Source organism: Eleginops maclovinus, chromosome 8 (genome assembly GCF_036324505.1).
Source record: "Eleginops maclovinus isolate JMC-PN-2008 ecotype Puerto Natales chromosome 8, JC_Emac_rtc_rv5, whole genome shotgun sequence".
Taxonomy (NCBI): domain Eukaryota; kingdom Metazoa; phylum Chordata; class Actinopteri; order Perciformes; family Eleginopidae; genus Eleginops; species Eleginops maclovinus.
In genome coordinates, this window is record NC_086356.1 from 11,805,396 (window position 1) to 11,820,124 (window position 14,729).

A 14,729-nucleotide genomic window follows, 5' to 3' on the forward strand; every position below is an offset into this window, starting at 1 on the left:
AACCCCAAATGTCCAGCAGCATTGTAGCATCTGAACACTAGTTATTTTCATAATTATATTATTCTGTGGACATGCTGTGATATATGGTTACTGTTTTTTTTTATCTTCCATTTAAACACCACTATTATCTTGTACTGCAATGTACTTTTATATTTCTGCACATCAGTCTCGTCAAGGTTTGTTTGTCTGTATGTCGACAGGAAACCAGAAAAACCACTTCCCTTATTTTTATGAAATTATGTCAAACAGCCACATCTGAACAATGCATTTTCACATTGTTGTTTAAAGACACTTTAAGTTTTGGCCGCGCAACGCTTATACCACTGATGTCGCGATCAAACATGGAGGCGTAGGCTCATGCACAAGGTGTTAACAGTGTTAACAGTGCTGGCAGTGCTGACAACAGCAGCAGAGCTAATGTTGGGGGGAACTGAGGAGGGGCGTTATGCCTTCATGTTGACACTGTCATGCCACTGTTGATTGGAAAGATGGTATTGCAATAACAGCCATGAGAGCGCAGAGGAGAGCAGCAGTGATTAGCCAGTGGGACAATAAGGCAGGACATGTTGACTGGTACCAATGCAAATTGTGTAACTCCATTATCTGCTCAAGACAACATTTCTTCATTGACATAGCAAATAGTTGTTGTTGCTGCTATACTGTAGTTGTTTTTGTATGTGCTTTCCCATTGCCCTCTTAGTTTAATGAAGTTAAAGTTCTAAGCTTTGTTTCCACTAAGCTTTGTTTGTGTCTTTGCAACCTGAAAAGTTACACTTTCCTTTTTTGTTTTATTTTTTGTTAACTTCTTTGGATCTCATCAGAAATGGCATTGCATTTGTTGTATTTGTCCATCTGTTGGGTAATCTGTTTTTCGGACGTAAGAATTTAAGGGAAATGAGAAAATGTTTCACCCTCTTTTCGGCAAATAAGTAAAAAGGATGTCTGTACTGCTTGCTTAACTAAAGACAGATGTTGATGCTCAGCAGCCACGGCTTTCAAAACAAGGGAATTGTGTCCTTCTTTGTGTGTATTTTGCTCATGTTTGTGTTGAAATTAGCTGAACAACCTTGAATACTTTTACTGTCGGTAATAAATGAGCATGGAGTGTGTGTGTGTGTGTGTGTGTGTGTGTGTGTGTGTGTGTGTGTGTGTGTGTGTGTGTGTGTGTGTGTGTGTGTGTGTGTGTGTGTGTGTGTGTGTGTGTGTGTGTGTGTGTGTGTGTGTGTGTGTGTGTGTGTGTGTGTGTGTGTGTGTGTGTGTGTGTGTGTGTGTGTGTGTGTGTGACTTGACATATGGCTCATTCATGTTTTGCACAGCAGCTCTGATCCTAGAGACCAAATTCAAACCTGGTGTAGTGTTCAACAGAATCAGTACCCGAAAATTCAAAATGCATTTGCATGTGTGGGTTTTGACCCAGACTGGCAGTCCCATCAGAAATAAAGGAGAGACACTTTTGCAATCCTTTCAATCCTGGTAACACTTAAAGCTGTGCTTTCGTGTAAAGTCAGTGAGGGTGCAAATGAAAGAACAGTGTGATATTTGTTCTTTTTCTTTCTTTCTCTCTCTCTCCATTTTGTTCTTCTTTGTTGACTTTTGCAGGACCCCCTTTTTTTTCCAGCAGAGCACACCGCTTACAAACAAACAGACAACTCCGCTCACATTTCCAAAGTTTTGTGTATCTTAACCACTTTTATGTTTTCAAGTTTTAAAATCTGCTCCATATTTGAAACGACTCTCAATCATTAAAGTAATCCGGCATCCAGTAATCTTGCTTAAAGTTATATAATTGTACAAACACACTGCCTGGCCAAAAAAAAAGGTCTCTAATTCAATCTAATATTCATTGGACAGCCTTTAGCTTTGATTACGGCATCGTTTCCACAAGCTTCTGCAATGTCACAACATGTATTTCTGTCTTGCATACATTTTTCACCAAGACCTTGTATTGATGACGGGAGATCCGGGCCACTGCGCAAAGTCTTCTCCAGCACATCCCAAAGATTCTCAATCGGGTTCAGGTCTGGACTCTGTCGTGGCCAATCCATGTGTGAAAGTGATGTCTCATGCTCCCTGAACCACTCTTTCACAATCTGAACCCGATGGATCCTGGCATTGTCGTCTTGAAACATGCCCGTGCCATCAGGGAAGAAAAAATCCATTGATGGAATAACCTGGTCATTCAGTATATTCAGGTAGTCAGCTGACCTCATTCTTTGGGCACATAACATTGCTTAACCTAGACCAGACCAACTGCAGCAACCCCAGATCATAACACTGCCCCCCCACAGGCTTGTGACCTTTTTTTTGGCCGGGCAGTGTATCTGTGTTTTTTTTTTTTTGTCTTTCTCAATTACGATATCATATAAAACTTGAGATGTAATGGTTTTCAAAATTATTATATGTGTGATGATGTTGATCGAAGATGTTTTTTTTCTTGTCTTCTCCTTTAATAGAAAAGCCAACCTGATACTTCATAGGGTGGAGAAGATTAGCAACTACTGCCAGTCACTCCTGCGCATCACCCACATCCGGAGCCGCACAGACACCATGGCGTATTTCTACTGCAGGAGTGAAGAGGGCCGACCTCCCAGTAACACGTGGGCTGGCTCTTTACATGAAAGTCGCACTTCATGCATGGAAAAGTTAATATCTGTGCAACGTAACACATACAGCAACACCAAACTCCGATGAGACAGGAGTTTATAGAAGGCGGTGGTGCATCTTTGTTTGTTTTTCCTGCAAAATGACGTCAAAAATGGATGCAACTCGTCACCCAGTCTGCAGCAGTCGTCTCTCGCGGGACTGATGGATTTTGCAAAACCATGAGAGCCCAAAAAAACCTCAGAATTCACTGGACATTGTGTTAAAGCTACAACAAAAACATTTTCATGTGGCTTACTTTTAAAAGAAGACTGAGGATAAAAAAAGACCTGGAGTGAAAATATTTCTCAACTGCAAAATAGCAGTGATCGCACATATCAATGAGAAACTGTAGTCTGAACATGTAAAATATATTTCAGCCAAGAGAAAAACTGGTTGGCTTAAATACTTTGAATGTAATATTGTAGTTCCTTTTTGGTGCTTTGAAGCTTTCTGGGAGAGAAAAATGTAAGAAAAAAAATATATATAAGCATAACTTATTTGCCTTTACTATCCTAATTTGAAAGGAGAAACTGAAATGTGTTAAAGCCATTTGAAAATCACTTTCTTATTTTCGAGTTCCCGTTAGTTAAGAAAATAAAGCTTTTGTTTATGAATGTGAAATAAGTAAGTGAGAAACTATGTTGTAAGTCTTGTTTTACTTTTGATAGATTCAATTGAAATAGCAAGGCTTTGTGTCGAAACTGGATTGATCAATAGGCTACTATGAGCCTGTTTAAATTATGCAAAGACATGGAGGGTGGCATTTGAAAATCATATTCATTTATAGGTATTTTATTTAGCACCTTTAATCCAGAAATCAGGACATTATTTGTCATTACCTATATTATTAATACTACAGTTCCGAAAATAAACACTATGGACAATTAAATTATTACATGTTTTCATAGACTAGAAACAAACATGAAGAAAGTGGATTATGCACTCTAAACAAAATATACAATGCAATTTCCACGCTGAAGTTAATGTTTCAGATAATTTGTGGGTATTATAACTAAATAGAACAACAGTAAAAATACTGCATAGAAATCAATCGGTTGCTATGGTAAGACTTTATGATTTCTGCGAGATCACAGAAGATCACAAAGACTTTTAGGCGCCCAAAAGTTTGTGTTGAACAAACTCTAAAATGTAAGGAATTACACTTCTATTGTAGTGTAGTACTATTGTCTTTGGTCCATTTATTCCTCTTATATTTCAGTCCAATGTCATATCTTCAAAGCCATGGATATTGTTTTAATTAAGATAAACAATGCCTTTTTTCAATATTTACATCTCATGTTATATAAATTGTAATAATAAAGTATTATAGTGTACATTTTGAATTGTAAAAAAAGACATCTGTATTATTATGTGGCTTTGATTGTGTTTTTCTGAAGAATGTAATATATATTAAAAATGTATATTGAATCAGAATACTTTCCTTTCATCCCCACAATAGAGTAAAACTATTATTTTGATCAGTGTCAAGCGTGGATCGAGTGCGATCAAGACATCTTTCCACATTTTCATGAATATCACTAAATGCAAAAAAGGTTTGTCTAATATATCCAAAAAAGGTCATCGTTCAGTATGACAATTTGTGTTTTTAAGGTGATATTAAAGTTTGTCAGTAAAAATAAAAGAATAGAATAGTATGTGAACTATGTATACAACATCATATATTGTGTTGAAAAAGGTGTGTATTTTGGAAGCCACTGATTTTGGTTGTTTAATTGATATATTTATAAGATAATTAAACTATCTGATGGATTACCATAAGTGGTACATAGCGCCAACACTTTTGCAATACAACACCAACATGCAGCAGTATAGAGAATAATCTGGTGTTGACTTCAACGATCTGTCTTGTTAAGGGGTCTAAATTATGACTGACATGCTGATCAGCTGATATGGTGCACATGACTCATGTGCGCTGCCTGAACAAGCAGCACACATATTGCACTATATCACAGCAATATTTGGATCAGAATGAATTTGCTTGATGGCAAAATAAGTCTCAGATAAGAACAACTGTTATCTGATTGTATTCAGCAATTGCAGAATGCAGTGTAATTGTGTGATTTCCCAGGATTTACCCAATTTACCAGATGATCCAGCTGAAAAATATTTACGTTTACCGGGGGAGGAAATCAGTCACTGAACTAATAGACAGCCATCCCCTATGAATTACACTAATTGATATCATTAACTAAAGGTGGCTATGCTTCTCTGCATGTGAGCTGCTGGGAAGCATTTTCTTTTTCCAGCTCCCTCAACAAACTATTCCTTTAAGCTCAGATCCAGTTTCTTTCCAGTCATGCAACATTAACTGCACTTTCAAAATCAGTAGTTTGATGTTCATTCTCACAAATTATGCCATTAACGTCATTGGTGTGCCAGGAACAGCAGTCAAATTTCAATGCCAATGTATCAATGGAGGCTTAAAGAATGAGCTCTTCTTTTTAAACCAACTGAGCAATTTTTGCATTTTAAAAAAGGTCAGTTCATTTATATTGTCTACTTACTCCCCTGTAGTAGATAGATATTCTTAAGAGGCACAAAATAGTTAAAAACTACAGTATACTGTAAAGCATACAACAAATTAACTTGGACACAATGGATGATAATACAAACTAACTGGCAAATAACTGACAACACTCATCAAGGTTATGTTCACTTTAACCAGTGTTTTATTTCTACACAATAAATGACAGCAAAATGAACATCATACTCATCTTTATGACTCTTCCTTATGAAAATATAGTACACATCAGACATGTTTTGCCATGTACCAGAGCACCAAAAATATATATAATTGCAACTGTGAAAACAGAGAGAAACATAAACTGAAACATAAAAGTCCAATCTGTTGTATATGTGCCTGAAAAAGTGCATACTGTGTAAGAACCAAAGAGAGAGGAGGCCATCAGAGGGAGGGATGGACTTCTGAGTCCGATGGCTACCTTTACAGTGTTGGTGAAACTCTCAGCAAACACAAAGGCATTGGGATAAGACTGGAAGAAATACAGTATGGAGTTTGAAATGAAAGCTGTTTGAAGACAAATTGAAAATGAACTTCTCATTGCATAACAAAGATCAGCCAGTTTGATTATAAAGATCAATTTCAACAGACTCCTAAGACCCAGAAATTACCATTATGATTTTATTCATCTTGACAACAAATAAATATTGCATGACTCAATGGATAAATTCATGGTTTAGACAACTGACAACAGTGCTTGTACTAAGCCATTATGAACAAATAAATGCTGACAGCGAGTGGTGTGGTAAAGCATCACAGGTCTTTTTTTTCTTTTTTCTGTCTTGCAGGTGATACTTTGACACAATGCACAACATATTCACGGTTCATTTCTTTGTATAATAGTTATGATAAAAATCAATCCAAGAGCTATTCTCAAACAGTTAGTACATGGTTTGCAAATACAATCATCATATAATATTATTTACATCTTAAAATATATTTGTTGAGCAATCAGGTACGAAACATCGCAGTAATACCACTAGATATCCACGTAATATGTAAATACACTTTTTTTGTACTTTCCATTTAGAAAAAGGACAATTTACCTTTTTTTTTAATTTATTGAGGGATTCGGAAACATACATAAGTGGACCATTCTATAACCAGAGGCCTGTGAGAGGTACTTGATGTGTTACAATACACAAAGAAAATGTCTTACAACAAGATGGCACATCAGTATTTTTCTCCACAATGTGAGCAAAAATATTAGGACTTCAGACACTCTTTCATACACTCCCCAACACTTTGTAATTACTTAGACACTACAAAGCTTCTGCCATTTTTAGACGAGCAATACAACATCCCGGTGTTAAATTAGAAACAAAGGACTGACTGTTGGTGAGAAATGTGGAGAGGTATCAAAGCCTGTCAAAAAAAGACTGCTATACAAATCATATTATGTGATAAGCATATGCTCTAGCTGAGGAAAACTGTGGTCCTTCAGCCTAACTTCAAAAGGCTCTGTAAGCTGGGCAAACATCCTCTCTGATTTTCACAGGGCCAGCGTGACCCTGGCAGACCTGCGCAGGCATACCTGACAGTGACAGATGAGGCAGTGTGTTGAGGAGTCGGGAGGTGGAGTGGTGAGGGAAAGGGTGTTAGGAGTCCCAGAAAGGGATGGCTGCCACCCCCAGGAGAAACTCTGACTCATTGGCCTTGGCTTGTTGCCAGTCAGCGCCCGCCACCCCTGGCCCAGGGGCAGCCTCTGTGAGTACACATTTTCACACCTGGACAAATAGCTAGACAGGCCAGGAAAAGAAGCCCACACATCCCTACCTCTCTCCATGCCCACCTTCTACTTTTCCTGCCATCCAAGAACACTCTCTGGGGCACCATCGGCTGCCTTCTCCCCTCCATTCCTTCCTTTCCTTCAGTTTTTTCCCCTCTCTTTGTCATTTCTACTGTCCTCTTCTGGCTCTGAATGTTCTTCCTTGTTCCTTAGATTTGTCCCTTGAAACATTATTTGCTATATTATGGATTTATGTATTTGACCATTATATAATTGGTTCTTTTTACACCACTTGTGTACGTATGGCTAATGTGTGTATTTCAAAAAATAAGTAGATAAAGAAAAAGAAAAGAAAATTTACATTCTGGTTTAAAAGGAAAATAACATACACTGCACTCAGGAACATAAAACATGTGGTGAATGCTCATTGGATGCAAGCAGATTTCATCTAAACCTAATGACCAGTGAGACAGAATGTTTTGTGGTCACGAGCCTGAAGGGGTATGTATATCTGATCAATGCTTGACAGCAATGATCACAACAGAGCGGGATGACAGAGGCAAATTGACAGTTTTGACCCACAACCGATAATGTGTCTATTTATAAGCACAACGTAAAAAATAACTTACATGGACATTAAATATAACTTAAAAAAGTATAACACTCTCAATAAATAGTTCTACTATGTACACCATTGTAATGAGACGCAAAAAATGTCACTAAAATACCAAAAATATAGAAGCAGCAAACATTACAGGCATGAGGTACAGCAAGGGATCCTGTGATGACTACAGTAGAGAGGTGATGTCCTCATCCAATGCGTAATCTTTTACTTCCTTCCATGAATATCTTGGTTAGCTATGGCTTAAGGGTACCTTCTGCATTATTAAGAATATAATTGTTCAAGTTGATATGCAGTCACATTCTGTAGCTGTTTTGATCGTGATAACAATCAGTTGTTTTGGTATCCAGACATTGACTAATGATACAAGCAATTGTTGAGGAGGATATTTCTTAGTTAGTCAAAGTATGTAGATGCAAGAACAGGTTGTTAACTACGATTATAAGATGAAGGGAATGATCCAAAGTGACGTTTCAGATTCATCCATTTACAAGGTTACAATGGAGGCCGTTAATGAACCACTGTATGCATGTGCTGCATGTCATTGGCATGGTGTGGTGATTGCAGGTGTGGTGGTCTCTCCCCACTTTTAATGGTTTTATGTAACGCAGCAGTATCCGGAGTACTAGTATTACATATAAGTTGATAATATCAACATAATACATCTTTTATTTTATTTGACCAAGGCTATATACTGTATGTTTAGATATAAAGTGTTAAATGCAAGCTTAGTAGACGATGTAGCATTTACAATGTCTTTAGAAAGTTTCATATTTCATAAAAGTTACACTGTCTATTTATGATGGGAAATCCTTCATTTAAGCTTTTCCTTCCCCTTTGACATCACTTGGTTTCTCTGCCAAAATGTACACTTTCAACATAAGATGATGTACTACACACACACACACACACACACACTTATAAGGGAAAAACAAACGGCAAACTAATTTTAGGTCTAGCTAAACCATAAATAACCTTCTAAACTTAATGTGTTAATATTTTCCCTATTTCATATATATATTTTTGTATTTTATGTTTTTTTTAGTGGGGTTGGGCCTTCATGTCTGGATGGAGGGTTGGATGGATGGATGGAAACATAGTTTGTAGTGACAAAACCTCCCTACTTCATTTAGAACCTCTACTGCAAAGTGAGTTTAGTTTGGAGAGGAGCATCTATAATCAGATAAACAAAAACAAAAACGAATGACAGGAAAGCTAATAGCAACACAGGGAGTCAAAAGACAGAAAACCATAACATACAGTTTGTTTCAGATCACCATTCTGACAATAGCAGCTTCTAAACATTTTCGAAAGATATATTTTTTCTTCTTACATAGAAACTAAAAAAGTGCAGTAACTGAGGTCAATAATACAAACACTGATTAAATATGACATTTTGTAAAAATGAAATACATGAAAACATTAAAAAAAAAACATTTGTCTACCCTCCTGTCAATCAACAACATATAGTTATATTTACACGATATTTTTGTTTATTTTCTTTGTATTTGGTGGAAAATAATACCTTCACACTTTTGCTGCATTTGGTGGTATTTTCTTGGTTCTTAACTACATTGGTTTCAAAATGACATGAAATCTGGTTTACATTGTCACTTGTACATTTTTTTGTCTAAAATGATTTATGAGGATGATTTGAAATGCTATAGCAGCCTATTATGAGTCACAGGGACTGTGCCATTGGCCCAAATGAAATGAAAAGTCACAATCATGCTGAATGTAACCCTGACAATGGTTGCAGCCTAATAAGAGCAGCAAAATGTGGACCAATATGCCAAGCAGCCTTCATTATCAAATGTGCATGAAAAAAAACTAGTGTAGCCTTTATGTGTCTGGAATGAGGAATAACAAAATACAAGGCCATTGTAGCAGCCACATGATCTATTAAAGTTAATTGGTGGGGACGGACTGAGTTCACAATACTGAAAAGTCCTGATCAGAACAACAGAGTGTGCCTACTGCAGAGACAAACGTTACGTTTAACTTAATTACTTAAACACTGGACCCAGCAGAGAATCTTAGGGACCTTTGATCATATTGTGACTGTAAATGCTGTGTTGACATATACATCCAAATGTCATTTTCATGAATTGCATTGTTGCCTGCATAACTACTGCTGAGAGTCAAACACTACTGGGAGGGGAGAGAATGAGAAATATGTGTGTATGTGTTTGAATGTCAGAAGACGTCTCCTTCCACCTATACTCATTCTCACTAAGAGCCAGGACCTATTTCCAGCCCTTTAGTTCTTCCTTGTGTGTGAATGTGCTGTGCAGTACTGTGTGATCAAAAAGGCTATAGACTTCTGACAAGCATTGACTACATTCCAAACAGGCTGGGATGATTCTGTCTTCAGTTAAAACATTTTTGATTTGGCACGTGAGGTCACAAAGTTCTAATCAAGTGCCATGAGGGAGGAGTTAAAACTGAAACTAGAATCAACCCAACCCGAAGTGAGGTGTTAACGATGACATTCTTTAAGTCGTGTTCAATGTATGTGGTATTTATCTTGGGACGCTTGGGTTAAAAGGAAATGACAAGTGAGGTTCTGGGGTTTTTTAAAGTTCTTAGTGCATTTCATGTGGTGTTGTCAACATGTATTCTATGAAAGTATCATGGACTGACATGCACGTGTTAATGAATGCTATAAAGAGGTACTGTAAGCAGCAAGGGAGACAATGCTGTCTAACCCCATTAGTTATTATGATGTGAAAATGGGAAGTAGCAGCAAACACAGTAGCAGAAGCCATGCTAAAAATGTTTTAATTATGCATTCAGGATTTTACCCTAAATATAAAATTGTGGTAGGAAATAATTTGTGTTGTTGTTCAACAATAAGTTGGCATTTTTTGTGTGTGTGTTTGTGCCTTTTATTCTGGCTTTTGTGTTGAATATGTGGCTTGAAACTCAATAATATGGCTGTCTCATTCCCCACCAAGCTAGGAATAACCTCTATAGCCTCTACTGTAAAGAAAGACACTTTACTGTAAAGGACATGTTGATACCAAGTGACTGACCAGTTGGAAACCAGGAATGATATACGCACAAACTTCTAGCCCCTCCGAAAAGGTGTTGAACTTGCCTGTAAAGGTCTGAGGAATATTTTTTTAACATTTGTCTTTTTGATTTCCTTCATATTTGCAAAACAGGTAGCCAACATCCATACAATCCCTCACTTGCACATTTTGATTTACCTTTGGTTCAATCATGTGATTGTAAAGCAAGGTCACTAAAATAGACACTGAAGCCAGCACAAAACTGAACAAAAGGCATGCTACCTAGGCTTGGTTACATTTTTCTTTAGGTTTTTTTTTTTTCTTCTTCTTTCAAAAAAGTTTGTTTCATGTTTTTTTTTCTCCTTGCTGCATATGTTTTTTTTAATGATGATATAGCAGTGTTACTTTCCTTTAAGCTGAGAAATGAAGTTTCTGTGGAGTCTCATGATTCCCATCCTCTATTCTTGATCTTTCTGTGATGTGGAGGAGGCATTTCAGCTGGTTGGGGTTGCGGTATGGATGGAGAGGTATGCCTGTTAAGCAGCATGTGCAGGAAATTGGAGGCTGAGAGAAGGATGAAGGAGGGGTCTGCCTCGGCCACTCTGGCTGTGTTGTGTTGCAGCAAGGGTCCGTTGTTGAACAGAGTTTCCTGCTCAGGTTGGTCACCCCAGAGAATGCACATGTTCCTCCTTTCTGTTCTCTATAGCATTCAGATCCCGACAGGAGCACTCATCCCGAATGTCACAGGACATGGGGAATGGAATCACCTGAGTGGGAGAGAAAATCAAAAATGTGTCATTTAAAGAAATTAAAAACATTTCTGATCTTCCATTGGAGTGGTAAAACTACAAAAATAAAGTGGTTATTCTTTGGGGAAGGTCATGGTATTGGAAAATTAAGGTTGGGGAAATGTGTTATCATGTCACAAAAATAGCTGGTTAAGGTTAGATCGTAATATTGAGAAAACAACATTGTCAAAATTGCTGTGTATAGCGGCCTCCCTTGTTGGTCCAAAATATTGTTTACTCATCCATCAATGTCTATGGATTTTGTTACTCCATATTAACGTCACTTGACTTCTTTATTTGTTCCCATCATAAATAATACAACCATGAAAGACCTTTGTCACATGAACATCAATATTTTTATTTTATGGGCTCTTGTTAAAATTAAGATTCTGTCATTTGTCTTGGGATGACAGCCTCATAAAATCTATACTTTTTTACAAATGAGGTAACTGGGCCAAGTCTCGATTAGTGCTCTCAATGTCCCAAACTGCCATGTGATCAATGTATGAGATAATTCAATAATGTTTTAACCATATAATATGTTTCATGGGACCTGCACTTCACCTAACTTTGTTGATATGTCAGATTTCCCCCCTGCAACATGCACACATACACACACACAAACACACACACACACACACACACACACACACACACACACACACACACACACACACACACACACACACACACACACACACACACACACACACACACACACACACACACACACACACACACACACACACACACACACACGCATGTTCCTTTTCTTTTTCGCTCTCCTTGTAGTTGATGTACACCAGATTTTTGCAAATTTCAAACAGGTTGGAAAGTAAATTGCCATGTTTTTCATTAGGCAGTTTGTCTCATTTGTAATGGGTTCACAAACTTTGTGAACACAGTGTTCCAAAACTGAAAGCTAAACTGTCAGGTAATAAAAGCTTCATAGTGGTGCTTATACTTGGCATTAATTTGGAATTACCAAAGATAAAAAGAAGTTATGATGGAAGTGCACAGTTACAAAAAAATATTGGACATTTCTCATCCAATGGCAATCGATAATATTTATATGTGACACCGTCCTGAAGTCAACTGTTTACCTAAAGTCCTAGTGAAAACTTTTTTGTTGCATTTTGTGTGTATTAAGCACACAATATATCATAATCTCAAAATATCAGAGCAATTGATCTACCAGTTTCCCTGATAGTCAGATGTCAAAGTATTATACTGTAGGTGAAAATAGCACCGGAAGATCACTGGCCATTGCCCCTGGTGTTTGACGTCATTGGATAACGTTGGCAATGCGTCACCAGCACCAGCTGCTGCAGCCTTGTCTGCTTTCCTCTCAGGGGGCCTGCTTCAGCTGTTTGGGTACACAAAATGTGTCCTGGCAAAACAAGGAACACATGTGGTCCAAGGCGGGCAGAAGACCAAGGGCATGTCTGCTTTTGTGTTCTGTTGGCTTATCAGATCAATTTGTGGGGGCCTGTGGTGTCTCTTTTTCTTGTTAAAGCTGAGTGGTATTGCCTTTTTTGCACAATAGATATCTGTATACAAAGTAAATGTGCCAACAATACTGGGCCACTGTTACCAACACAGCAACTTGGTTGACAGCGGGCCTCATGCCAGAGAGCTATTAGTTCAATGCTATTAGAGAAAGCTGTCTGGCGGATGTGGGAGGAGTCCATTCCAGGGGAGGGTCATGGGGGTTGTTATCTGAATATGAAGTAGCTGCTGTATAATAACTCAGACTACTAGTGTAATGCCATCAAACAAATTGTCTCATAAGCTAATACTATCTGGGAGGGTTATACAGGTAATTATTAAATGCATTAGCATTAGTATGAGAAAGAAAGGAGAATTTCCCATCCACTAAAAGATGCATCCATAACGATAGTGTCCCTATTGCATATCCATCAACGTCAAATTTAGGACTTTCAAGCTGACTCACTCCCTGAGTGAATTACCAAGCATGTAAATCAAAATTCATCTTGTTATTATAAATCTTAATGAAAGCCTAATTTTGGGCTGTGATAGGTTACTTCCCATTGAGGCTAATTGTTTTCAATTTAACTAATTTCATCAGAAAAATACAGATACATTTCTTAATCAGGAGCTGAGCACTTAAGAGTAATTTCGATTGAGATTCTCCTGTGCTTTGAGGTTAAGTATCCACTACAAAGATATTCTGACCACCAATGACCAGTTCCTTATAAACGTACAATAATAGAAGATTCACTTAAAAATGTATAGAAAAGTAAAGACGAGCTGATAATCAATCTGTCTTTCGAAGTCTGTTTCCCCCAAATAATATTCAACTCCAGATTGCTGTGTTGCAAATGAAAGAAAACATTAAAAAAATCATTTTGAGTCATTCCTGCAACTCACCACACCAAGCTATAACTGTGTAAGGGTATGGTATTAGTCACTTTTTGCTTTGTAGAATGTTATAGTCCGTGGTAAACGCAACACAGAGGAAATACCACTAATAGTTTGTGAGAGTCAAGGATTTGTAGACAGCAGTTCCTGGGAATGACATGGGGGAGTATGCTAGTCACTGAGGAGCAGTGACGCAGGCTCCCCTTTGAAATGGGGTATTAAATAAGTTGTTTGTGTGGGGGGTGTTCCTAATGTGAGGGCCAGGTGGGCAGTGCCCAGACTCCTCTGAGAAAATGAGGCCTACACGTGACGACTTTACAAGCCGAGGGCCGGACACACTTCAGAACAGCTGCATGAACAGTGTTTCCTCTGTGGCATTTTGAAGCCAAGAAGACGGGGCTCCATGTTCCCACCTGACGTTTTTTTTAAGTAAATGACACTATCCCTTAGTTTCACATGTTTGCCTTGTTTCCTTCAGAGTGTCTTTCTACTTTACCTTGCTTTGTTACTCTACTCTTGCAGGTCCCTACCCTTGCCGCTACACCTAAGTACCCTTCCAAGGCCACCTCTGTTTATCTCTCTATCTAGAGAATGAGGGTGGGTGGCACATTTGACATTGTTTCGTTTGACCTTGACCTTCAGGGTGGCTGGGCCAGCTGCCACATCTGGCCCTGACTTGAGGGTTCTCTCAGGGTGGCTGGGAAATGGGACTGGCTGGCCTTGTGGGCCTGGGGGCCCTCATGCTGCCTAATGTCCCAGGGCTAGAGGAGGGCTGGGGGAGGACACCCACTAACAGCAACATGAAAGCCCTTGTGAAGAACGCAGACCTTGTCAGAGCCCCATCCTTCCATCTCAGGAACAGGTCAAAATAACACAGAGTTCCTCTCATTTCTGTGTGTGCAGTATGTGCGTGTCAGCCAATGCTTAAAGAGAAGAAGGTGTGTAAGGGGCACAGGCCTGGAGAGAGGGGAACTTGCTGATCTAGAGATGCATAACACACTGTATGTAT

General features: G+C 38.4%; 2 protein-coding genes across 3 annotated transcripts in view; one reads left to right on the forward strand and one right to left on the reverse strand.

Moving 5' to 3' along the window:
- LOC134868515 (astrotactin-2-like) overlaps positions 1-4,131 on the forward strand; it is a 233,974-nt gene extending 229,843 nt beyond the window's left edge. Inside the window, exon 23 of the mRNA XM_063889717.1 lies at positions 2,454-4,131. Coding sequence (XP_063745787.1) covers positions 2,454-2,691 — 238 coding nt within the window. The 3' untranslated portion in view covers positions 2,692-4,131. The remainder of the gene's footprint in view (positions 1-2,453) is intronic.
- A 1,179-nt stretch (positions 4,132-5,310) lies between these two features.
- Positions 5,311-14,729, reverse strand: part of pappaa (pregnancy-associated plasma protein A, pappalysin 1a) — an 80,551-nt gene continuing 71,132 nt past the window's right edge. For both annotated transcript variants that reach the window (XM_063890012.1, XM_063890011.1), the window contains exon 22: positions 5,311-11,317. In XM_063890012.1, the coding sequence (XP_063746082.1) occupies positions 11,213-11,317 (105 nt within the window). In that variant the 3' untranslated portion in view covers positions 5,311-11,212. The remainder of the gene's footprint in view (positions 11,318-14,729) is intronic.